The sequence below is a fragment of the Gossypium hirsutum genome, chromosome D09 (assembly GCF_007990345.1).
Source record: "Gossypium hirsutum isolate 1008001.06 chromosome D09, Gossypium_hirsutum_v2.1, whole genome shotgun sequence".
Taxonomy (NCBI): Eukaryota; Viridiplantae; Streptophyta; class Magnoliopsida; order Malvales; family Malvaceae; genus Gossypium; species Gossypium hirsutum.
Window position 1 is genome coordinate 39,912,487 of NC_053445.1, and position 26,733 is coordinate 39,939,219.

Sequence of the window (26,733 nt, forward strand, 5' to 3'; positions counted from 1 at the left end):
AGCTTTTAAAAGATTATTTAAAAAAATTACAAAATAACAAACAAAATATTTTATATAAAATCATCCAAACACCGAAAATATCAATTTTTTACCACTAGCTTGGATTTATCATAGTTAGGGGCTTTTGGTGAAAATGAAGGTGATAGATACATGATATATATAAAGTAAGCATAATGTACAATTCACCCGCACGGTATACAAACAAACTAGTATTTGTCTATAAAACATTAATCTCCAAACCAAATTAACCCCCTTTTTTATCGCATCGATAGTCTTTGTATTTTTAATCCTACACTATCTTTCCCTCTGAAAATCAACATTTCTCTCCCTTTTTCCGATCGGACGATAGTTCAGAAAACGAATCGTCTTCCTCCTTTGGAATCGGGAGCTCTCACCTTACACTCGGCGACCCGAACCACCCTCAAACCCAGGAGGGACCGGAGTGAAAACGGTCTCTTTGTTTAAAAAAAAAATGGACAGCGGATTATTGTGTTTCATTATTGGGCGATTTAAATAGGCATGCACGATTCATTGTTAACCCCTGCTCCTGTCCATTTATACCCTAAATATTTCTTCTCCTCATTACTCAAAAAGCTCTCATTTATTTTCTTTTAATGGTCAGCCTCTTTTCGGAACAATAATCGGCTTTTATTCTTGGCGGTCGATTTTTTTTTCCTACTCATTTTTTGTCCTCGACGCTTTGAGTTTAGGGTTTTGGGTTGCGAGCTTTTTCTTTAAAATTTTAATGTTAGGGTTTGTTAACCGGAGTTTCTAGTGTTGGATTTTTCCCGTGTTTAGAGTGATGGATGTTTTGTTTTCTTTGTTCAATTCACGTTTTTCTTGGGCCTTCTTGGTCAGACTTCTCGATTGCTTGGATTGATTTAGAATTTCGATCGTTCTGTCCAGAAATTCACCTGGCAAGTGTCTGAGCAATACTTTTGGCTGATTGATTTCTCAGCTTCTCAGCAAAGCTTGTGAAGCTGCGTTGCATTTCCTCAAATCTCTTTGTATATTTGTCAAAGAGGAGAGTTATTTGCATAGGATTTCCATATGAAATGATGGCATTTTTTCGGAACTATTCAAATGACACAGACGCACACGATGTATTGGAAGAGAAAAGCCAGGGACAAAGCATTGGTAGGATTCGAAGTTCAGTAGGAAATGATGATGTGGGTGGGAGTGGGACTTATTCCGAAAGAGAATTTGATATTAATGCACACTATCAAAGTGACGGGGAGCCAGATGGTTCTGTTAGGCTCCATAATGAGGTGGCTGCTGCTAGCGGTGCTGGTGTTTCAAATTCAAATTTTCAGCCACCGGGAAGAAGAGTAGCTCCTGGAAAATGGGGTTCGACTTTTTGGAAGGACTGTCAGCCTATGGACCACCAGGGTGGATCGGACTCTGGGCAGGATTCGAAATCTGACCACAGGAATTTGGAAGCTTCGGAATATAATTCATCAGATGACAGGGATGATAGGTTGGATGTGGAAGATGATGAGGCGCAGAAAGGCAAGGCTCAGAGGGGCAATTCTGATGTTCCTGCAGATGAGATGTTATCTGATGAATACTATGAACAGGATGGCGAAGAGCAGAGTGATACCATGCATTATACAGGCTTTAGCAATTCTGTTGGGTTAAATACTAGGCCAAAGTCTAAGCCTGCTTCTCTTAGTAGCACTATGTCCGGGAGTTCAAGAGCTTTAAATAACTTCAACTATGATGATGAGGAAAACAATCATGATGTTGATTATGAAGAGGAGGAGGAAGAAGATGGTACATTATATCTTACCGTATTATTTTCATGTTCTGCCTTATTTCTTATTACAATGTTTCACATTGGGTCACTGCTAAGGTCGAATAAACCAGTGCACTGAACTTGATGAATGATATATTCTCCCATGATTTTAACTATACAACAGTTCTTAGTTAGTCTTGTCTTGAGATGTCAAGTTTTTCCTGTCTTATTTGCAGAAGATGACCCTGATGATGCAGATTTTGAGCCTGACTATGATGCTGCAACTGGTCGTGCTGGGAATCAGGTCATTGATTTGGTTTGCTACTCGCCTTCTGTTTTGATTTTAAATTTATGGTTTTTATTTTTGACACTTCCACACTGTAACTTTTGTGTAATTTTTGAAGGCAAATCTTATCCTATCCATTTTTGGCGCAAGTAAAAAGATAATCACGAAGAAAGGAGGATATGTATAAGAAGCTGCATTTAATCTTAGGAATTGAAGCATGTTGGTCTATGTTACATGGACTAGGGATAGGGTGTTGGATATGGGTATCCCTAATGGATGTCGGACTTGGTTGAATGTGCAATTTGCATAGATAATTATTATCGGTTTATGAAAGCTATATCTAGTCACCTGAAAAAGCTGTTTATGCTCATAAGAGAGAACTTCCCTCTCTCTCTCTCTCTCTCTCTCTCTCTCTCTCTCTCTCGTGGTTGTTGAAAGAATTGTTCTTGTAGGTTTCAAATGATCCTGCTTTTGGTTTTGGGCTACAAAAATGTAGTGGAATGACTGTTGGTATATGTGGTTATGTTCTGGGCAACTGCTAAGCCAATTGATGAGTTTTAGGATATAGGGAAAAAAGATTCACTTACATTTCTAGTAAGGTTGAATTTAGGGGACTGCAACTGAAGCTGGTAGTTTCAGGAGATTGCTTTTTATCTTTTTGATGAGGACAGGAACAGTGGTTATGTATATGAATTATTTAAATTATGGTCTTACCGCATGGCTTCAAAGGAAATTATGGTTTTGATATTGTTCTTCTTGTTAATGTCTACTTAGGTTCTCATTTATCTACTTTGATGTTTGAAGGACTAGTTTTTTTTTCTCTCTCTCTCCAGAGTTGAGCATGAACCTTTTATACATTGGTAGATTGTTTAGAATTGCCTTTTCCTTCATAATTTTTTGCTCTAATCCCTTGCCTTGCTTCTGCATTCCATTCATTATTTCACTTCTGACTGTTAAAATTAGGTTCAAACTTCCTGGTACTCTAGTTTCTAGGGGGAATAATGGAGGGGATTTTTTTGGAGGATCTGTTCTTTTATTAAAAATATGTTCTATGGCGATCATGAAGGTTGGTCCATGATGGTTGTGTTGCTTATGCCTTACATCAGCCTGATACTTCTTCCTGCTAATTTAGTTTGTTAAACAGGACAAAGACTGGGATGGTGAAGATTCTGAGGAAGAAGACAATAGTGATGGTGATGTAGATATTTCAGATGAAGAGGATTCTTATTATAGAAAAAAACCTAAAGGAGTGCAACATGTTAAAGTTGGACTTAATGTCAAACCCTCTAAAGAACGTAAATATACCAATCGACAAAGAAGAGGGAAATCATCATTTGATGAGAATGAATGCTCAGCTGAGGATTCTGACAGTGAAAGCGTCCATGATTTCAAGAGCATTGCTAGAAGAGGTGGAAATCACCGTATAAGTAGTGCTCGTTCTAATACGTTCACAAGCATGGGAAGAAACAGTGAGGTCCGTACTTCTAGTAGGTCTGTACGGAAAGTATCATACGTTGAGAGTGAAGGAAGTGAAGAAATTGAGGAAGTCAAGAAGAAGAAGACTCTAAAGGTAAATTCTTCTCATGTTGTTATGGTTATTATTACATACTTTACTATTTTAGCAGGTATGTAACGTCTTTCATATATGATGTAATTGATTGCTTATAAATTGGAACTTCTGATGTAGGTTATCCAAGTTGGTATTTATGGACTTTGCAGATAAAATGTAATAATGACTCTGTAATCAGCATTCTGTTGCATATATATTCTGCATCCATGTTGTATGAACATCGCAATTTTTCCTTGATTAAAAGTTGCTTGATAAGGATCATGGCAACTATTTTTAGTAGTTCCAATTTATAAGCAATTATTTTTAGTAGATTAGTTGAATATATATTCTACTTTATTTTTTTAGTAGATTAGTTGGATCTTCTGTTGCATATATATTCTACTTTATTTTTTTAGTAGATTAGTTGGATCTTTCATATTGATGCAACTATTTGATTGTAAATGAACTTGTGAGATCTAAATTATTCAAGTTGTTTTTTGTATGTATTTGACAGATAAACTGGAATATTGACTGCATAGTCAGGCAATCCTTTGTCTCTATTCTTTTTTGTCTGAATTGATATTGTTTGCTATTGATTAATGCTTGCATGGTTAGGATCATAACATTCTTTATAGCCTTTGTATCCTAGGCGATTCATATTGTCAGTAGATGAGATTGGAACAAGTAGTATGATACACCTACTCTCCCCAAGTATTTTTTTTGGCTTTTCCCTTTTAGCTCAGTTCAACTTACTATTACCAGAGATTCCTTGTTTAAAATGTGTTGACTTTCTAATTCTGTTATTGAGGTTGATCTGGTCCCACTCTTGTTTGTGTTTATGTGTGTTTGCCCTTTGTTTTGGTTTTACGTGTTAAATCTTGAACTTGCATAATGGGGTGGGAAGTGCATGGACTTCGGATACCTGAACGGGAGATAATGAAGCAACCTTGTGAAGCTCTGTTAATTTTTTGCCATGTAGTGAATGTGGTTGGTTTACATAAATGTGCATCCTTTTGGTGAATTTAAGTCCACAATCTTGAAACATCTAACTTATGATGGTCTTTTAGTAATATTATTATTATTTGAAAATCTAATATTGCTTGTTTAGGATGAAGCTGAAGAGGAAGATGGTGACTCAATTGAAAAGGTGTTATGGCATCAACCAAAGGGCATGGCTGATGATGCTATTAGAAACAATAGATCTACAGAGCCTGTTCTGCTAAGCCACTTGTTTGATTCTGAACCAGATTGGAATGAGATGGAATTCCTGATTAAATGGAAGGGGCAGTCACATCTTCATTGTCAATGGAAACCGTTTTTTGAGCTACAAAATGTGAGTTATTATTATGTGTATAGTAATGCATGTGTCCTTAAGAAGTATTATTTGTGGAGGCTTGTTTCTAGTGCCATGGGTTTCTCTCTCTCTTCCTCTGATTACTTGTGCTTTTTGTTTCCATGCATGATTTTCCAGCTTAGTGGTTTTAAGAAGGTTCTAAATTACACAAAAAAGGTGATGGACGATGCAAAATACAGGAAGGCGCTGTCACGTGAGGAGGTACATTGCAACTTAACTTGTGAATTTCTCATTCCAAGTTGGGGATCATTTGAATCACTTTGGAAAATTTACTTATTTTGGGTTCTGAATATATTATATACCCAAATTATTTTGAACAAATTCATAACCGATGTATGTTTGCTCTGTGCCAACTACATGGCTCAATTTTATGGTAAATGGAAAGAAAATAAGCATGCTGAAAGGTATAATGCTTTTGTTGCATATCTTTAGCTCTCTAGAATACAGGCTATAAGCAGTATGTGATATTATCAGTACTCTTTTCTTTTTTACTAGACTAATTTGTTTTCACAATCATGGTGGTCACATACTAAGGTTTATCATAGAGCTTTGACATTAAGGTAATTTATGCTTTTATTGTTTTTTTTTGGGGGGGGGGGCGGGCACTTAAATATGTGGAACAAGTTATTCCTGCCATGGGAAGGAGTGAAAAAGAATTGTACACTTGCATTAAACAGATTGTAAGATAAGCCTTCTTTTGGAAGTTGCTTATTTTTTTGCTTCTGACTTTTTATTCTCTATTACCCATTAGATTGAGGTAAACGATGTAAGTAAGGAAATGGACTTGGATCTAATCAAGCAAAATAGTCAGGTTAGCTTTATTAATTCCTTGTTTCTTTAATGTTTTGGTTGATTTTCTTGGTTGTACTCCTTAAGTTAATCGTAATTGATTTACATGTTCAGGTGGAGAGAGTAATTGTTGATCGAATCAGTAAGGATGCCTCTGGGAATGTCATGTCAGAGTATTTGGTCAAGTGGCAGGGATTGTCTTATGCAGAAGCAACATGGTAACAATCTAGACTTATAGTTTAATAACATATGAAATTTGTGTCTTTATCATGTAGACTTTGTACTCTTTATCTATTCTTTCTGCATGTCCTGCTTAACACAGCTCCAGTATTTATGATTGTGGTTACATATTTGTTTTATCAGGGAAAAGGATATAGATATTACATTTGCTCAAGATGCTATTGATGAGTATAAGGTAACATGTCCTGCAAATTGTGCTTGCGCATGCTTTTACTATAATTTTCTGTAACAGCTACCGTGGCAGTGTTTGTAATGTTGTGCAATTTTTGGACACTACCGCCTAGGCATTATTCAGAGTGATATGGTTGTGACCTATACTTGCCTTTCAGTTATTGCAGTGGAATTGCTGGCATGGCCCCATGTTTCCATGTTAGACGTATTGCAGTTAAGCATTATGTTTGATCTTTACGTAGGTCAAAGCAAATGAATACAGGCTGGTGGTACATTGGTCCCTTTCGTCATTACAAGTTAAAGAGGTCCATGATAGCTAACTTCGGTATTAGAAAATAGGTGGTACATTAACTAAATTACAATTTTAACTCTTATTTCTTATTTAAGGGTGCAGTTGTTTCATGGAAAACAGCTTGGTCAATCAAAAATGACTTGCAAGTCAACGGAGAATAGTCTCTTTTAACTGTAAAATGACTTACCCTCTTAAAAAGCGCAAGTCATTTTCTGGAAAAGACCTCCTTTATGGGTAATTTTATTTTTATATAAAAATTAACTTAAATCAAGTTTAATATTATTATATTAATAATACTTTTTAATTTTTAATTTTAAAATATTTAAATAATATTTTTCATATATTGTTGAAAAGTATTTAATATTAATATATTGATAATAAATATCTATTACAATTATAAATATATTAATAATAAATGTTATAAAGGTTAAAATATGCCATAAGTCCATGTACTCTTAACAAATTTGGAACTTAGTCCTTGTACTTCTATTTTTAAGAATTTAGTCCCTGTACTTTTTAGATTTGGAAACCAAGTCTAATTGTTAGCATTGTTAATTTTTTTTGTCAATTTTGTTGATGTCACATTTTTAAATAAAAACTATCCACTTCGTAGTCATGTAACTAAAAAATGACGTAATGAACTTGAATTTAACAAAATATTTTTTATAGTGTTAATAATTAAACCTGAATTTTGATATCTAAAAAGTAGGATTAAATTTCCAAAAATAAAAGTACATGGACTAAATTTTAAGTTTACGAAGAGTATAAGGACTTATGACATATTTTAACTTAGTATAAAATATGAATATTTTAATTATATAAATATACATATTTGTTTAAGTAATGCTTAGCTTGATTTGTCTCTTACAACTCTAATGTGTCAATATGTACTCTCATATATGTAATTTAAATTAAGTTTTAATTAAGCATTATTTATTATTAAGTTTATATATGACTTTGATTATCACAAAATATTATCTTATTATAGAATAAATTTCGATTGTCAAAAGGAAATTGTGCTATAATATATTGCAACAAATATATTTATGCCATCTTTGTTTCACAAAGAACAACTTTTAGAAAATGATTTTAGGAAAACTTGCCAAACTACGGAAAATATTTTATAGAGAATCATTCAAACACCAGAAAATATCATCTTTTCCAAAAATTCAATATATTTTTCAGAAATCATTTTTCGGAAGTTGTTTTCAATGAAACAAACACAACCTAAATATCTTATGATAATGCCAATGACTTTTCGCTTTTTGATGATTACAGTCTTCACCATTTTGAAATCTTTATTTTCAGTATATTAGAGCTTGTTAGGTTTTCTAGGAGAATAATTGGCGCTGAATTAGAAGGAAAATGAGGAATTAAGCATTTGTAGTGTATCTTATGATATTACAAGCTGGAGGTTCTGGTAAAATGATTTTTGGCAACATGTATAAGCCATGTATAGGCCATGATGTTTGAAACTGAAATTGTACATGACAAGTTGAAATTTATAATGTGTATTCTAATCCATTATCTGTTGTTAAATTTGGTCAGCACTCGCCAGGGCTTCCTGTTACTTTTTTTTTGTTTTAATTATTTTTTGAATGTGTAAAATATTCTCTATGGTCATACAAATTCAACTACTTGTCATTCTGTAAACAGGCTCGTGATGCTGCAATGGCTGTGCAGGGAAAAATTGTAGATCACCAGCGTAAGAAAGGCAAAGGTATGTACTGCTAATTTGTGTTTATTAAAGGTTGTCCTACAGCCACTGCCCCTCTATGTTCCCTCTAGAACTCAGTCTTAGTTTCTTCCCCTTTTTTTTATTATACTTTTACAGTTCATCTTGTAAATGGCTCATTTAATTTGGGTGCATTTTTCATCTTTAGCAAGTTTGCGGAAACTTGATGAACAACCAGAGCGGTTAAGGGGAGGAAAGCTTCGTGATTATCAGCTTGAGGGTTTGAATTTTCTTGTTAACAGGTATATACGTGTTTCTATTGATTTAGGTTAGGCATTTTTTTTTGATTTAGGTTAGGCATTTTTTTTTTACGGGAAATGATTATCTGAATTCTGAATCCCTGAGCATCTGATATATAATTAATGAATGTTCTTCGTGTTCACATAACAGTTGGAGAAATGATACTAATGTCATCTTAGCTGATGAAATGGGTCTTGGTAAAACTGTCCAGTCGGTATCTATGCTTGGTTTCTTACAGGTAAACCTGGTCTTCTAAGAACAGCTGGGTTATTATTCTGAATTGTATGGCTTTCCGTTGATATTTTTATTTTTTAGAATGCTCAACAAATCCCTGGACCATTTCTTGTGGTTGTTCCATTATCAACCTTATCAAACTGGTCTAAAGAATTCAAGAAGTGGCTTCCAGATATGAATGTTATTGTATACGTTGGTACTCGTGCAAGCCGAGAGGTGAGTCCTGTTTTTCTTGTATGTTTGCTCGTTTTATTCAATATATCTGACAATTGGAGTGGGTTTAATATGTTTTTATATGTCACTGTTCTGTCTCCACCCAAATATACCCTTTTTGTTGATTTTTATCTGCCTATGAAGTTATAATTTTCTGTTAGAACGTCTGGTACTGGTTGCTTTGTATCTTAACTAAGGTGGGTGGTAGTTAAAATATTTTGAACCCTTCCTCACTCCAATTTTATTCTTTTTACATTTTTATTTTCTTTTGCTGGCAGGTTTGTCAGCAATATGAATTTTACAATGACAAGAAAATTGGCAGACCTATAAAATTTAATACCCTGTTAACTACGTTCGAGGTAGTTCTGAAGGATAAGGCAGTGCTGTCTAAGATAAAGTGGAACTATTTGATGGTTGATGAAGCTCATAGGTTGAAGAATAGTGAGGCACAGTTATACACAACGCTTTCAGTATGCGATATTTGATCCCTTCCTGCCGTAAATAATTATATTGGTTATGTTAATATGATTAATATTGAATGGGGCCTTTCTGTTTTCTCAGGAATTTAGTACTAAGAACAAGTTGCTAATTACTGGAACTCCATTACAGAACAGCGTTGAGGAGCTATGGTATTATTTTCTTTTACTTTGTACTACTATGAGATTTTGCCAATTTTAGATGTAGATTTTGATACTAGTTTTTTATATGCATATAAAAGAAGAGAATCTATCAAAGCTGAAATTTCTTCTGATATCAACTTTATATGTTGCATTTAGACAATGGGAGTTTCTGTGCCTGCTTTTAATTGTTGTTTTATAACCATAGCCTCTTGAGGATAAAATTCTTTTGCCTAACTTTAATCTTGTTAATATTTGCACTTTATAACTTTTTAAACTCATCTTTCCTCACTATTTCTGGTTGACCGCATGATTATCTTTGTTCTTTTTGTCTCTCTTGTGAAATGTTACTGGGTAGCTGAATAATAGTTGTTTTTATTTATTTAAATTTTTAGTAATAAAATGATACCAACCTTTTTATTGGCAAACCAATAATTCTATTCATTTCAAACTTGGAATCTAGCATGGGGAACAGACTTGCAAATCCTTTTCAACTGGCTGATGAATAGTCTTGTATGCTTCTTCAGATAGTATTTTCCATTATTTTCATCCCTGAATCTTCTTTTGATAGGGCTCTGCTTCATTTCCTTGATCCTCACAAGTTTGAAAGTAAGGATGATTTTGTTCAAAATTACAAGAACCTTAGCACATTTAATGAAAATGAGGTATGCCATTAGAAGTTATTGCATCCTTTTGTCATTTTTCCTAGGTTATGTTATATTTTACTTGATCTAAAACCAAAATCTGTATTTAATTTGCATGTAGCTTGCTAATCTTCACATGGAATTGAGGCCTCACATTCTTCGAAGAGTTATCAAGGATGTGGAGAAATCTTTGCCTCCAAAAATTGAGCGTATCCTTAGGGTTGAGATGTCCCCGCTTCAGAAACAGTAAGAACTGTAAACTGCTTGCGAAGTTATGCATCTTTCTATTGCATCAACACATGAAACTATTCATATTTATGCAGGTACTATAGGTGGATTTTGGAACGCAACTTCCATGACTTAAACAAGGGTGTTCGTGGCAATCAGGTTAGTATCATGTATCATTTCGCTGCTTGAAAACTTTACTTGTGCAGCTTTTTGTGGTTTTTGTCTTCTTTCTTCCGATGTTTGGTTGTCATTTGATTTTACTACCAATAAAAGCATGCAGTATATAGCGAAGGTGAGTATTTTTGTAATTGTTTATAAATTTTTTCTTCTCTTTCTGTTATTCTCAAGCAGTGCTACCCATCGTAGAAAATTGATGTAGGACTTTTCTCTTAAATTGCAGGTCTCACTTTTAAATATAGTGGTTGAATTGAAGAAATGCTGCAATCATCCCTTTCTGTTTGAAAGTGCTGATCATGGTTATGGCGGGGACACTAGCATGAATGATATTAGTAAATTGGAAAGAATTATATTAAGCAGTGGGAAGCTAGTCATACTTGACAAGTTGCTTACCAGGTTGCATGAAACAAAGCATAGAGTTCTAGTCTTTTCCCAGGTTTGTATTGGACTTGGCAATTTGTGTATCCATGTTGTGTTCATGTCCATGTTATTTTCTAGTGTCATAAACATGTTTAAGGTATTATATATATTTTAATATGTTAAGAATCCGTGTTATTAGATTTTAACATTTTCCTGTACTTAGTGTTGTTTGTGTTGCATCCAATATTGTCAGGTCTTACTTTTTCATACTTGTTGGCCACTTGTTTAGTAGTCTTTTACTCTTTTATGCTATTTTTGGGAACTTAGAGGGAAAGGAAAATCAAGGTGGGGTTGAAGAGGGAGAATGAGAGGGTATGGTTTGCCTTTTTTGGCTTCCTGAATATACTGGAAGGGAAGAGAAAGATGGTTAATGTGGCACAACTTGTTTGGTCAAGTATTGGAAAGGAAAGGAGATGATAATTTGGTATATTTTGTATTTGCATCCTTTATGAGTTATAAGAAGAAACCAAAGCTGACATTAAATTGTTGTTCTAAAGCAAAAGCTTTTAATGAGGTAAATAGGTAATAACTCCCCTCCAGATACTCTCTATTGCAGAAAATGGTGGCTTGGCTTTACGAGTATCTCCTAATACCTTCTTTATTAATCTCAATTATTTGAAACTGAACCACTCTTCCTTCATCCCTTCACTTTCCTGGGTACTGTAATTTGTGTATGTGCTAGTATACATATGTGCATCCATACACTTGCACAATGTGTGTGTGTGTTAAGAATTGGTGTTATTGTATTTGTTAATATAGGTAGATGAGTCATTAGGTTTCTGGAAATTATCTAGTCTGAGTTCTTGAGGGAAACAGAGAAAGCTGAATAGAGGAAGTATTGTATCTGTATGTTTTATTATAGTTTACTTTATTATCATTTTTTTTCTCTCTTCTAATTCTATATTTCTAATCCCATGATGGATGGGTGTTTAAAGTTGTCCTCTGGATATTATAAGACTGTGCTAGCTGGCCTTTATGTTTTTAGTTGACGGTAAGTCTGATTAAGTTTTGCAATCTTGTGTTGTACTTGTCATGTTCTGCAAAATGGTAAAAATTGCCAGATGGTTAGAATGCTGGATATACTAGCCGAGTACTTGTTGCTCAGAGGATTCCAATTTCAGAGGCTTGATGGTAGTACAAAGGCAGAGTTACGACAGCAAGCTATGGATCATTTCAATGCACCTGGAAGTGATGATTTCTGCTTCCTTCTTTCTACTCGGGCTGGTGGCCTTGGTATAAACCTTGCAACTGCGGACACTGTTATAATATTTGATTCTGACTGGAATCCCCAAAATGACTTGCAGGTCTCAAACTTGATATTCTGTTTTCCCAAGCATAATTTTCTATCTTATGGTGAAAATTTAGTAGCCTTGTTTATGCTTACCGTTTTATTTTGCTTCAGGCAATGAGTAGAGCTCATAGAATTGGGCAACGTGAAGTTGTCAACATTTTCAGATTTGTGACTAGCAAAAGTGTTGAGGAAGACATCCTGGAGCGAGCTAAAAAGAAGATGGTCATTCACCTTAACCTGATTGAATTTGTTCATAGAATTGGAAATTTCCACATATAAGTATTCATCATGTGTTAGTGAAGAGAGCCTAACTTAATTTTCTTGTTAGGTATTTAAAGTGAGTAATTTAATGTGTTTTCTTGCTTGGTGCTTTCTACAGGTGCTTGACCATTTGGTGATCCAAAAATTAAATGCTGAGGGTAGATTGGAGAGAAAAGAAACAAAGAAAGGGAGTCATTTTGACAAGGTAAGGACTTGTCTTGAAGTAATTATTCAAGTATGAAGGCTTATATGTTTTATCTCTGGATTTTGATTGTTGGAATTCACCAACATGATTGGCCTCTTCTTTCCTTAATATATGCTCTTGCTATTCAAGTTTTTAATACTTTTTGATCTTTAACGCAATTCAAATCTCTTTTACCATTTCAGAATGAGCTATCAGCAATTTTGAGATTTGGGGCTGAAGAGTTGTTCAAGGAGGACAGAAATGATGAAGAAAGCAAAAAAAGGCTGTTAGGTATGGATATAGATGAAATTCTTGAAAGGGCAGAGAAGGTTGAGGAGAAAGTGGGTGAGGAGGAAGGGAATGAATTGTTGAGTGCTTTTAAGGCAAGCAACTTATGCTTTTTTACAGTGGACTTTTTTTGTAATAGGTGTATAGGTTCTTTCTTGTGTAACTGGTTTCTATTTCTTCCATCAAGCTCAGGTTGCTAATTTCTGTAATGCTGAAGATGATGGTACTTTCTGGAGTCGTTGGATAAAACCAGATGCTATTGCACAAGCTGAGGTATTATCGTGATATTCTTTTATCAATCTTATTCTATGAAAAGTTTCTTGAATGCCTACTTGTACATTTTTAACTTTTATGTTTGTTTCTGACATTTAGTTGGATCCATTTATTATTTTTTTGCATTAGGATGCTCTGGCTCCTCGTGCTGCAAGGAATACCAAGAGTTATGCTGAGACAAGTCAACCTGAGAGAAGTAACAAAAGAAAGAAGAAGGGCTCTGATTCTCAGGAGCTTCAGGAGAGAGTACAAAAGCACCGTAAAGCAGAATATTCCGCTCCCTTGGCACCAATGATTGAGGGAGCAACTGCTCAAGTGAGAGGATGGTCTTATGGGAACCTGCCTAAAAGAGATGCTCTGCGCTTTTCTCGAGCAGTAGGTTTCTTGGTCTTCTGGAATTTGTCTGGCATATAAAACATATTTCTCTATTCATCGTATTTCCTATGCAATCTTGCAACATATTACTGATATTGCTGCTATCCACTATCTGGAGACACGTTTTCCTTTTTTGGTTCAACTCTTTTACCAAATATCTACATCCAACGTGGATATGTTCAATTTTTCCTAGACTTTCATATATTTGGAGAGTCCTCAGTAGATCATATCTCCATACCCATGTCTGGATATCCATCATACACGAGTATTTCTAGCAAGATGGAGAGTTGGAGTAACATAAGTACACATTCTTACTCCATCAGCCCGTTCCTCCTGATTAGAAATGTCATGTTCTATCCTTCTGCATGTCTTCTTTAATTTGTTGCATTTGCCTCTTCAATTATTGTAGGTTCTGCTGACTGATTTTATGCGTTTTTGTTTTTGAAATTTCCTTTTGCTCCAAAAATCAGGTTATGAAATTTGGGAATGAGAACCAAATCACTTTGATAGCAGAGGAAGTTGGTGGTGCTGTTGCAGCAGCTCCAATTGATGCACAGATTGAGCTTTTCCAAGCTTTGGTTGAAGGATGTAGAGAAGCAGTTGAAGTAGGAAATGCAGAACCTAAGGTTTGTTCTATCAGTTACAAATGGTATTTTGTTTTTTAATTCTTCATTGGCGTGCATCATCCAGTTAAATTGTAGGCCCTTCTGTTATTCTGTTCTTTTGTGTGGTAATTACATTCAGGGACCATTATTGGACTTCTTTGGCGTCCCTGTTAAGGCGAATGATCTGTTCAATCGTGTCCAAGAACTTCAGTTGTTAGCAAAGCGAATAAGTCGGTATGAAGATCCTATAAGACAGTTCCGTGTGTTGATGTACCTTAAACCCTCTAATTGGTCCAAGGGGTGCGGATGGAATCAGAGTATGTATATCCCATTTATGCTTTTCTCTGTTCTGTGAATTTAATTAAATGAAAATTGCTGTGGACTTATCATACCTTCTGTTATTGCCAGCAGTTGATGATGCAAGATTGCTTCTGGGAATACACTACCATGGATTCGGAAATTGGGAAAGGATAAGATTAGATGAAAGGCTTGGCCTCACGAAGAAGATTGCTCCTGCTGAACTTCAACACCATGAAACCTTTCTGCCACGAGCCCCAAATTTGAAGGAACGTGCTAATGCACTTTTGGAAATGGTACTCTTCCAATTTCAATATAAGGGAGTGTAATTCTTACTGCTTTGGCTAGAGTAGTTCTTACTGTATTGAAAAATGAATTCATTTATTTTCTTAATATATGTACTTTACACACGCTCACACACGCATTTATATGTATATGTATTTTCTGTTGTGTTTGCTACAGATTCCTTCTTTTGAAAATTTCTTGCTATATTTACTTGTATGCAAATATTTTGTTTTTGGTAGAGAATAACCAAACTGCTTTTTTCTTTGACCTCATAAGTCATAATTGGTTTATCTGTGTTACTTGAATTCAGTGTTGGATACAAGTATGTGTTTGATACGAGTATGGTCTGTTTTTTAAAAGCTTTTCCATGTATTTTAAGGATCATTGGAGGGGCTTATATCCCCTTATCTATGTCCGGTGATGCATCAGAAATGGGTACTTCAAGAAAAACAAAGATTTGGAACAAAATGGGTTTTTATTACCAGTGAACCAAATTAGTGGAAGCTTACAAATTTTCTATTGTGTGGTTGATATTTCTCTGATTGTTTAATGCACATACATCAGTGTTTCTTGCATGCTGTTATCCTAAGCTTTAAGCTTCTATTTGTGCTAATTGTCCAATTTAAATTGTCTGGTACTTTCTCCACAGGAAGTTGCTGCAATCGGTGGTGGTAAGACTGCTAGTACCAAAGCTGGTCGAAAGGCTTCAAAGAAAGAAAAGCAGAATACTCTTAAGGTATCAATATCTCGTGGAAGAGATACGAAGGGGAAACCGGGTTCTCCTAAAGTCGGTTTTAAAATGAGTAGGGACAGGCATAAGAGGCCTCAGAAAGTTGAACTAGTTAAAGAAGAGGGCGAAATGTCTGACAATGAGGGGGTATATGAGCACTTTAAAGAAGTGAAGTGGATGGAGTGGTGTGAAGATGTTATGATTGATGAAATAAAAACCCTTCGTCGTCTCCAAAGATTGCAGACTACCAGTGCTGATCTTCCCAAGGATAAGGTTTGCCAATCTTGTTTTAGATTTCTTTGGTATTTGTTATTGGTTTTGTGAACTGAAGTTGCATTGAAAAGTTCTACTTCCTTCCAGGTGCTTTCAAAAATTCGGAATTATCTGCAGCTTCTTGGAAGGAAGATAGATGAAATTGTCTTGGAACATGAAGATGAGCTCTATAGACAAGATAGTATGTGGTTCTTCTTGCTGTTTAATTGTGTTTTCTGTTTATTAGTTTTATCACGTTTTTGCATATGCATTGGATCTCTCATATGCGCATTCACGATTTTAAACATTTAAAGATTCTAGATGTCTGATAAGTCCATTTATTTTGATTTCAATTCACGTTGCAGGGATGACTATGCGCTTATGGAACTATGTCTCTACATTCTCGAATCTTTCTGGTGAGAGGCTGCATCAGATTTATTCCAAACTTAAGCAGGAGCGGGAAGAAGAGGGAGGGGATGGACCCTCCCGTATCAATGGTGCTATACCTGGTCATGTTGATAGAGACGGTGACCCTAACTACCCCCCTTTCTCACATTCTGTTGAGAAGCAAAGAGGGTACAAGAATGCAGTGGCATATCAAACATCACAACCAATACACAAAGGCATTGATGCTGCAAAGTTTGAAGCTTGGAAACGACGGCGGAGAGCAGAAGGGGATATCCATCCCCAACTCCAGCCCTCGGCTCAAAGACCTACGAACAATGGTATCCAATTGGTAGATCCAAACTCCTTGGGGATTCTTGGGGCAGGACCATCAGATAAATGTCTTGTTAATAATGAGAGACCGTATCGGATGCATTAAACTGGATTTGCACAATGGCAATGCTTGCCATGGGGCATCAACTACAGTAAGCTTTTTGTGCTGTGCTGGATGATACTTGAGCCTTTGAATATTGGGTGGGATTCCTTTTTGGGCATGGAAATAAAAGTTGGTATTTAAAGTTGAGTGTTTATGGGTGGATTTAAGGAGGTGTATCCACCAGGTGGGAGTTGAATCCATGTAAAAAGTCAGCTGAGCTAAAAAAGGTTTTACTAACATGTGCAGGGCATGCCGGAGCGGCCTTTCCACAATTTATTCTTTTTACAGTTTCTTTTTGGTAGTGAATCCAGTAATTTGTTTAATTGTATAGCGCAAAAGTGGCAGGAGAAAAAAATTTGAAATGAATATGCAAGGAAAAAAGTGTACATTATCATTTTTGAATATTTTTATTTGACAACATTCAAATTTTGTTGGCAATAATAATGGGTATGAGTTTGCTTGCTTTTTTGTTTTACGTTGAGAGGCAGGGGTGGCGTTTTTTTGCTTTATAATAGTGGTTTCAGGAAATTTGTACTTGCTTTACAATAGAGCATGTTATGGTATGAATTTGCTTGCTTTATCCCTTATTCCCTCTAATGCACTCGTTTGAGAATCGAAACAGAAACTTGTGATTGCCAACACAACCCAAAGCACTGTGAGAAGCTCTCTCCACACAAAAAGTCTTATTGCAGATTTTGATTGGTACAAAAGAAGTGGTAAGAAGTTGGGATTTTAATTCTGGAGTCCCATATCAGATTTAACCATACCACCAACATTAGAGACCGATTCAAGTTCCTTGAGTTCTCCTCCTATATCAAACATTAGAAACCAATACAGTGAATAAAGCAATCATATTTATATTAGTGCTTCACTCTTACAACATGTCTTTCTTTGATGGTGATGAATCTTGTGGACTACGCTCGTGCTGTTTTAAATAACTCCTCCCACTTTTCTGGATCGGTTCCCGGACCTTCCCCCTGCCACGTAAATTCAATATCTTCATTTTGGCAAACCAACTTATCAACCAAAAATATGCTTAATAACTTCTAGTGAGATTCTAAAATGATGTCAGTACCCTCAAACAAGGAATTCACATAACTCTACTCATTTCTCATCTTTCGATAATCACAATTAGATTACAGATTCAAATCGCACCATGTTTCGGTTTTAGAAAAAAACCTAAAATGTAAATGATTGCATGTACGGAATCCTACACCTGCTATAACAAATTGCAGTACTTACCTCAACTGAGTTGATTTCGTAAATTTTGCCTTCAGTAAATTCTATGTCCATTGCTTGTATGCAAGCTTCAGCAACCACAAGTCTGCTTACTTCTCCCACCAGATTATCTCCTGTGTCATTTTCCCCCCCAAAAGTGAATCATATAGACAGCTTATAATTTACTTAATCATATGTATATGAATCTGTCTCCAAAGCTTTTGCATGACTTAAAATGTCTTTATGACTAGAAGAGCCGGTCATAGCAATTTCACTTGTCAAATTTATGTTGTTGGCAGTTACTATCAAATCTATCATCTTTTCAATGGTGCATAAAAACAGCAGTTGAGATTAAATTTACTTAATCTCTATCATCTTTTCCATGGTGCATAAAAACAGCAGTTGAGATTAAATTTACTTAATCATTGCTAATGGTGCATAAAAAAACAAAATGAAAAAATATATCATCTTTTCAAGCAATCACCAACTTGGTAGGAGGAACATCTAAAATAGACGCACACAATGGGAATGTGTGACACTGTGAATGCAAGTTCATTGCCTTGAAACCATAGAGTAAAGCCAAGCTACTATATACCTGCAGTTGAGATTAATTTATCATAAATGGAAAGCCAAAACTCGAACTCTAGATTGCTAATTCATAGAGGATTTCATAACATGTTAAAAGGACTACTCAACCTTGAAGCTAGAAAAAGTACATTAGGGCCTGAAATAATAATTTCTATGAAAATCAAAAGGTTAAAGAGTAATAATATTTGTTTTAACAAAAACTGGATCTAAGGAAATAATGCTGAGAAACCAATCTAATTTTTGGTCCAAACTGTAATAGATATTTACAGTTTTTCCCCTTTTTGCTACAAAGGAGGCTGCACGCTATAGAATATGAGAAGGGGTTGCCAATGCTGGGATTTGGACTCCGACTTTTTGTATACCACCTCTTTAGGGGTGGCTGCAAGGCATTTTTACAATCTAACCTAGTGGGAACTCAATTTCAACATACCTTAATCAATCAGAACTTTTTATTGTCTATAATTGCTGTTGAAATACGTTTGACAACTTAATACATAACAGTTTTACTATTTGCGCCACTGGAAAACCTGATTCAACATACCTTGACCAATGACAACTGCACGGCGTTGTCCAGCAGTGGCTTTAAGCAAAGTGTTAAGATCATATGATGTGTAAGGTCCATCTGTCAATCTACCAGCTCTGTGCACAAAAGGGTATTGTTTGGAGAAACATTGAAGTACATCAGCCAAAAGCATACAGACGCACCATTTCATGCTAACAACAGAAAACATTATGATTACGCACGTACCTGATAATGGTAAATGGAAGGCCAGACTCACAAAGAAAATCTTCCCCTTTCTTTTTATATTTTAGAACCCCAAAAAGGTTCATAATGCTGCAAAAATTAATGTAAATGTAAAGTTGATTAGAAGTAGCTGCAAACCAACATCCCTCAGATATTTTGTAGCAAAAACCAGTATTAATAGCTGCACAGCAAGAGCGCCACATTCAATGGTACTAAAATTAAGTTCAATCATATCATAATTGTGATTATTATATATTACTCCTGCATTCCTTTTCTTTTTCTCTCCCTTTTTCTTGGATGGGGATGGCGAGGGGAGGGGAAGGCATGAAGCTCTTTCACAAAAATCATTCATACAGTAGAAATAATAATGGAATTGAAGTTTAAAGCCAAAAGAAAACAGACCATTAGTGAACAAAAAACATGTAATGGCATTCACTGTTTGACCATTTGATTGCTAATCAAGACACAATAGCAGTATGATACCGATTGCTAACTATGTGCGTCAGGTTTTGATGAATGGGCAGAAAATTAGTTTCTGGCTCACTGAGCATAACATGCTCCGAGTCCGTGTTCAAATTGGTTGCAACAAAAGTTCAGAATTTACAAGACAAGAGTGCAAATTATCTACGAAAGAAAGCATACTCAATGATGTGGTAGAACTTGGTATTGATCCCTAGTTGATGAGGCTGCAAGTTCAATTTTCCAATATAGAGGCCTTAAATAACATGATTGAACTAAGAGATGATATTTCACAATTTTTTCAGCATGGAATCCGACATGATATCTCTCTGTTTCACTGAATTAGAAGTCCATTTCTTATAATACAGATGGAAAGAAGAAATATTCTGGCTGTCAGTAGAAGTCATAACACTAGCAGAGAGACAGAGGCAAGTCATCACAAACTCCATAATTGACTATCCAAAAAATTTTCCAAATACTTATTCTTCTCACCTCCATGGTAGTTCATTGAACTTGGTTACACCAACTGATGAAACAAGAACTACTCTCTTCAATGATGAAGGCAATGCAGATACAAGATTCCTTACACCCTCCCAATCTTCAAAAATAATACAAAATAGTCAAAATCTGTGTCTCTGTGCACGTGTACATTTATGCATCAGTTCATGTGGAGAGAGAGACATGATTGGAAGCTTGGAGGAAAACATTTTACGTTATTGATAGAGCAATATCTGATAATTTTAATGACTTTAAGATTAAAAAAACAGTTTAAAATTTATTTGCACAAAATCATCGCATAATATATTTATTTTTCTAGTAATTTGCAAAATAAAGAAATCATCATGCACGAATTTTTTTTACATAAAGTAACTTAAAAGGTAAGTGCCAAATGAAAAGTACATTTCTTCTTGTACACAATAACTAATACATGCCTCCTTAATAAAAAGAGAGTTGGATTCTAAACTTTTTACATTTAATAAATTCAAATATATTAATAATTAAGTAAATTGGCAAAAGTATTAACCTATGAGAGGCCAGACTAAAAAATTTGATGAAAAAACTTAGGAAAAGTTAGGACATAAGTTTGGAAAGGCTAGGAGTGGTCATGGGCTCCCTAGACCCCGTTAGCTCCATCCTTATCCATGTGCACGTAAACGCACATGACATTATAGATGCACTAAAGTCATAGATATCAATATTGAAATGACCAAAGCTTGTTCATCAACAATTCCAAGTAAAGAGAATGAACAAGTTAATGCTAAGTAGTATGTATTTATCATTACAAAGCATGCAATATTCCATGGAAAATGCCAAAGTAGATGTTGATAACAGTATCCATTAATTTTCTTTTGTATATTCAAGCAGTTTCTGACCTACTCTTTCAGGCGTATTATCTCCATCCCATCTCTTGGAAGGAAATGCAGTTGTTCCAGTGCAACAAATCACATGTGTAACCCCCTGTACAAAAAATGTGAAAGATTAATACAAAGATCACATGTGAAAGATTAATTCTGAACTGTTAGAGGTACTAATGCAACCCAAGAACGGTCATTTATCTAGAAAATAAAAGGAAAAGTTTAAGGTCAGATAAATAAGAAGCACAAACCTCAAATATAGATGGATATAGATCTGCTGGGTTTCGAGTGTCCCCTTTAACAACCTATCAAATTTTCAAAAATATTTTTTTAGAATAAATTTAATATCCTGAATAAAGAGAGAAGAATTTTAAAAGAGAGAATGCTGTTTACTACATAAAATCAAGGATATTTTAAGAAACATAATCAATGGGCATGGTTGATTCATGCATCAGATGAAATTCCACCTGTAGCTTCTCTTCATCTTGGTTACCAAACAGAGAAATTGCTTTCTCAGGATCTCTTAATAGTAGGCGTGATTTGATGTTCCGATTCAGCAAAGATGCCACTACCAACTGCCCTGAAAAGAAGAGCAAATTGTTGATATTATGAAAAACATGTAAAGTTTGACACCGACCACAAGTAAAATTTAACCATTCAGTCACTTTGCTCGTGAGTGCACTAAGCCGAAGAAGAATTAATCCGTACATGGTTACGTATGTTTGTTTTCATGTTTACCTTTTTCTCTTTGGTTCCGCTTAGATACAAGACCAATAAAATACTTCAAGTCACTGTCAAGTAGAATTTGTAAATGACCTAGATGAGACTATATGTTTTACTCAAAGAGGGAGACCTTCTGCATCTCCAAATTTCTTCAACAGAATGATTAACTCAAGACTCTTAGGTTATCCGATACTATAGCATCTAAGACAAGATTCACATGTAAGAATGTATTGTATGTGCTTTGGCATTGTTGAGGAAGTTATTGGATCCCTGCTTCATCAGTAACGAGCAGTGTAGATCTCGCATCTGCACCGTACCCTTTGTGAGTTTGAACTATGTCGCAAAATGGAACTTGCTGTTGCTACTTTAACATTTACCTAAAGCTCACAATTAACTCGACTTCTAAAAGTGTGATTACTTACAGCATAATTAAACAGGGATAAGTTAAAAACAACTGATACCACATTGATATCATTGTATGAGAAGTATGTTGAACTAATTTTTATATAAAAGGGAAAAAAGAAGAAGAAGCTATATGACATTATTATAGATTATGGATCGTGGGATAACCAATACATCTATAATGTAACTGAAACAAGAGTTTTAAACCTGTTATCAGTCAATGTGCACCGGTGAAATGATTTAAATTTATGCATGTTTACCAGAAAAAGAAAAGCTATTTGGGATATGCTTAATTGATTATGGAATGTGGAACAATATCAATTTGTGTTATACATTGGCGTATAGAAGGGATTAAAGTTCTTTTGTTGAATACGGTGCAATGATACCAATTAGAAACATGGTAACATGAAATATGGAAAACTTTGTTGATATTGTGAATAACAAGTATACGGAAATATGGTAACATGAAATACGGTACAAGGAATGATATCATGAAATATGGAAATATGACAACATATCTGATTATGTATGGAAATACACGCATCTCCTCATGTCATTCCTTGTATGGTAACATAAAATATGGTAATAAAGAAAAGCATAATGTCAAATTTAGCCCTAAATGTTTACACCTTTTGTCATTTTGGCCCTTATTCTTTTTTGAGCTAAATTTGACCCTCAACCTTTTAAAAAGAGCCTTTTAGTAATCAAACATGCAGTCAAGACAAGTTTCAGTCTTAGTACTCAAATTAAATGGCCTTTAAGATTTTGATTAAATTTTTAATTTTAGAACATTTATATAGTAATATATTTCAAACAAAACGTATGATATGTTTGAAACAGTAACTAGCCTACTTAACCAGAGCTATGCAAAAGTAATTTTCAGAACATCTGAAACTCATGTATGCCAATCAAAACTAAATCAAGCTTGAGCTTCTATCATGTTTTGCAGTTGAATTGAGCTCAAACTTTCTGCTATATCGACTAACTCGACTTATCTCTTATATATGACAGAAATCAGGAAAAAAGAATCGCCCAAAAATATATCATTAACTGTATTATGTTATCTTATATAGAAGAAGTACGTTAGAATTGGTATTAAGTGTAAAAAAAAGTAAATACTACAAAGAAATTCACTAATTGGTAAAACAGGAAAAAAAAAATAACTAATAAAGTGCAGAAAGCAAAACTAGAGTACTTAAGGTGAGTGACAGATAGTCGACACCAATATTGGCAATTTTGTTTTCAAATTAGTCTGTATATATTTGGAAGATTATAGCCTAAATTCTTGTCTAAATATGTGACAAATGAAAAGCAGGAGCAACCACCCAAGTACTTGTTAGTTCAACTTAAGGGGAATTAAAAAAAAAAAATACTACGGATACTTTCTAAACATTAAACTAGGCCAAATGCACAGTTCAATCAATACATTTACAAGTAACAGCTCCAAATAAGCAAATACAGTAGAATTATACAAATGCAAAAAATAAAGGGAAAAAGAAAAGGAGGTGCTCACCGACGCCACCGGTGGCGCCTACGACAAGAACAAGCTTAGAGGAAGTAGGAGGAATTGTTTGGGAAAGAAGGGTAGTTTCTGAATTTGAAGACTGAATTGCTTCATCTTGCACAGCATTCACTTTCATCGATAATTGTCCTCTAAAGCCTGAGTTGTTCTTGGAGAATCCATACCCATTACAACAATTTAGCTGTGGAACTGCCGGTTTTGATTTTCTTGGTTTTGGGGATTTCTCTACAGGGAATCGGAATGTCAAGGAGAGCTTGGTAGCCATGAAAATATTTTTTTTAATTAAAAAAAAAGAAGAAAAAGAAAAGAAAAGCAGAGGAGCCGTTTGTTTGTGGTGGTTATATTTCCCGCTGGTTTAATAAAATGTCCGCCATATTATACTTGGAAAATTCTACAACAGCTACGGCACTAACCCAAATTTAGAATGGTTTGTATTTTGGTTACTCAATTATTAATTTTTTCGATTTAGTCATTAAATTTTTCGAAATTAATTTTAGTTACTGTAGTAGTTGTCATTAGATGAGTGACGGGAAGCTGATGTGGGTTTTTTTATTGGTCTAATAATAAATTTAGCCTTCTAATATTTACACATTTTATTAATTTGACTCTAAATATAAAAAAAATCAACAATTTAGCTTCCAATGCTTATAAAATTTGTCATTTTAGTTTAAATTCTAAATAATCTAATAAAATTAACCCTCAACAACTATAAAATGATAAATTTTGATTTTAAAAATTTATAAAAATTCAATAACTTAATTACCTTACCATTACTCACTCAAACATTTCCTTTGCATTGAGTATGGTAAGTCAATTCCTTTAAAATCCACGTGATAGTTACCGGATGTAGTAATACGTATTCCTAGATACATCAAAGGTGCTCTTGGGCAAAGTCTACCATGTGAAGATCATACAACTAGACAAATTATTGGATATTCAGATGTTGATTGTGTAGGATTTCTCTCAAATAAACGATCCACTTCAAGGTACTGTGCTCTCTTTGGGGGTCATCTAATTTCATGGCAGAGTAGAAAGTAAGATGTTGCAGCAAGATCAAGTGCAAAAGCAGAATATCGAGTGATGGTCTTAGTTACTTGTCAACTTATTTGGCTAAGACAATTGCTTCAAGGAATCTGACGAAGTTAATATGCGATAATCAAGCAGCCTTAAATTCGATGTTTCATGAAAGAACAAAATACATAGAGATTGGTTGTCATTTTATAGGGCCAAAGATTTAGTCCGGATGCATTGTCACTAATTTTTTCAATTCAAATTATATCAATTATCAGATATTTTAACTAAGGATATAAAAAACCTCAGATTGAATATATACATAAAACAAGTTATTAGCCTATTGACTTGTATGCTGTAACTTAAGGAAAGTGTTGTGATAGAAAAACTAGAGACAGATTGTGTAGTGATTTTAGGGATTGATAGACATGAAATTAGGGTGTAAAATGAGGTGTAGAATCTGTGTAGTCTTAGTCTTTCCTCTTTTGTACAAGTAACTACTCTTCATGCTTGAGGTATTGAATCAAGCTGAATTTTTATTTCTTACGTTGTTAAGCCCAAACAACAACTAGTTTCTCTTCTTTCTTCTCCTAAAACAACAACCATTCTCTCTCATTCTTTTCTTTAATTTTTTCAGGTGTTTGTTTAGACTTACGTCAAGTCTCGCATGTCATTATGTTGGTTGTGGTCACGGAAGCCTAAACATTTTTTCTCTTCAAATATGTAGCAAAATGAAAAGCAAAATAGAAATTGTACTGAACTATGGATTCAAATTGAAAATTTAAAGAAAAATGGTACAAATGCCTCGAATTTAAAATATGTTAGTTTTGCTTTGTAAGTGATTAGCCTTCAAATTGGAGAGAAAATGAGTTACGAGGGAAAGGTGAAGTGAAAATGAATTGAGTGCTTCTTTTGGGAAAGATGGGAAATGACTTGAAGTGTTCAATCAATCTTATGGGCAGTGATGAATTCTGGAATTAAGTTTTGGGAGGGGGTTAGTGTTATAATTGTAAAATAAATCTAAAATAAAACTTAATAAACAGGATCTATCATGTCAAATCATGAAGAACAAAATTAGATGAATTCCTTAAATCTACGGATCTTGGGGATTTGATCTTCTAAATATTTGCTCTCTCTTTCCCAAGGATTGGATATTAGAAAAGATACATTTATGTAATTTGGAGACCATAACCCTACTATTTATAACATTGGCATATTAGTTCTAACTCCTAATTAGCCCATCATTAATTAGAATTTGATCAGAACTCAATTACTAGAATATCTACATATATTTGACCCATACTTTATTTAATAATTAAAGCCTAATAAAATTTTAACCAAATTAGATCACTTTTAATTTGGGTTAACCTATCATGATAGTAAATAATAACATGTAATTACCCTTATTATATATGTGATGTCCATATTTTCCAACAACCTCCCACTTAGACCACATATATTTACTAATTACTCTATAATTACATGTCATTATATAACCTTATGAGCTCAAGATTTTACTATCATATCCAAAAGGTATTCCGAACAATCTCGTCCATTAATTATGTTAACATAGAACCAAGACGACTTTCATTACATATATCGTAACTAAATCCATCCCTAATCACGTATATTAACACAACCAAATGACATAGATCAAGTATGGATGTATAGCATGGAAATTACATGCAATATGATCTAACATGTCTATTTCCAACTGGTCTTTCTTAAACCTTAGTGAGATCAAATCTTACCAAAATTAGAGTGTGAATAAACCAAATAAATTTTATTTCTGCAGAAAATAAACTTAGTATCCATAAACTGAAATAACTAAAAATGTGTCTATAACATAAAAGCATTTAAAAGTACAAACTCCCACAAAATCAAATATTCTTAAATGACATTACACTCATATGAGCAATGTGCTCTTATAAAACCTTAAGTGTAGTCCCTTAGTAAATGGATCCGCAATTATGGAGTTTGTCCTAATATGCTTTATAGGCACCTAACCACTCTGAACTTTTACTTTAACAACTAGGAACTTAAAGTCTATGTGTTTTAACTTTGATGTGCTCCTGTTGCTATTGTAATAAAAGACTGCAATTTGTTTTCACAATATGCACCTTAG

General features: G+C 34.5%; 2 protein-coding genes across 7 annotated transcripts; one reads left to right on the forward strand and one right to left on the reverse strand.

Moving 5' to 3' along the window:
• The first annotated feature begins 233 nt into the window (after positions 1-233).
• LOC107891437 (protein CHROMATIN REMODELING 5) lies at positions 234-17,046 on the forward strand. 6 transcript variants are annotated; one of them, XM_041100629.1, is made up of 30 exons: positions 234-1,773; positions 1,972-2,039; positions 3,154-3,591; positions 4,679-4,903; positions 5,042-5,125; positions 5,676-5,735; positions 5,828-5,931; positions 6,077-6,128; positions 8,073-8,136; positions 8,300-8,393; positions 8,542-8,629; positions 8,707-8,841; positions 9,117-9,308; positions 9,400-9,467; positions 10,027-10,120; positions 10,221-10,345; positions 10,423-10,486; positions 10,728-10,940; positions 11,986-12,228; positions 12,327-12,437; positions 12,595-12,681; positions 12,864-13,043; positions 13,141-13,221; positions 13,351-13,596; positions 14,067-14,222; positions 14,341-14,518; positions 14,610-14,794; positions 15,433-15,786; positions 15,874-15,967; positions 16,131-17,046. In XM_041100629.1, the coding sequence occupies exons 1-30, from the start codon at positions 1,056-1,058 to the stop codon at positions 16,586-16,588; spliced, it is 5,259 nt and encodes a 1,752-aa protein (XP_040956563.1). In that variant the 5' UTR covers positions 234-1,055; the 3' UTR covers positions 16,589-17,046. The 6 variants fall into 6 exon arrangements, with proteins under 6 accessions (XP_040956563.1, XP_040956561.1, XP_040956562.1 ...); XM_041100627.1 differs by having other exon boundaries at positions 235-1,773; positions 1,972-2,051; positions 3,166-3,591; XM_041100628.1 differs by having other exon boundaries at positions 235-1,773; positions 14,613-14,794.
• A 207-nt stretch (positions 17,047-17,253) lies between these two features.
• On the reverse strand, positions 17,254-23,976 carry LOC107891438 (uncharacterized protein At2g37660, chloroplastic). Its single transcript, XM_016816242.2, has 9 exons — positions 23,589-23,976; positions 21,418-21,530; positions 21,202-21,255; positions 20,969-21,053; positions 20,088-20,193; positions 19,140-19,226; positions 18,933-19,030; positions 17,828-17,937; positions 17,254-17,562 (listed from the first exon to the last, which is right to left on the reverse strand). The coding sequence occupies exons 1-9, from the start codon at positions 23,860-23,862 to the stop codon at positions 17,500-17,502; spliced, it is 990 nt and encodes a 329-aa protein (XP_016671731.2). The 5' UTR covers positions 23,863-23,976; the 3' UTR covers positions 17,254-17,499.
• Between the last annotated feature and the right edge of the window lie 2,757 nt (positions 23,977-26,733).

Bases quoted from the DNA above. Each gene is read 5' to 3' on its own strand.
- LOC107891438 (XM_016816242.2), bottom strand. From the start codon at position 23,862: ATGGCTACCAAGCTCTCCTTGACATTCCGATTCCCTGTAGAGAAATCC. The intron at 21,531-23,588 runs GTGAGCACCTCC...TCTTCTTTTCAG, and splicing joins AGGCGCCACCGGTGGCGTCG to GGCAGTTGGTAGTGGCATCT. The intron at 21,256-21,417 runs GTGGAATTTCAT...AAAATTTGATAG, and splicing joins AAGATGAAGAGAAGCTACAG to GTTGTTAAAGGGGACACTCG.
- LOC107891437 (XM_041100629.1), top strand. From the start codon at position 1,056: ATGATGGCATTTTTTCGGAACTATTCAAATGACACAGACGCACACGAT. The intron at 13,044-13,140 runs GCAAGCAACTTA...CATCAAGCTCAG, and splicing joins AATTGTTGAGTGCTTTTAAG to GTTGCTAATTTCTGTAATGC. The intron at 15,968-16,130 runs GTATGTGGTTCT...TTCACGTTGCAG, and splicing joins TGAGCTCTATAGACAAGATA to GGATGACTATGCGCTTATGG.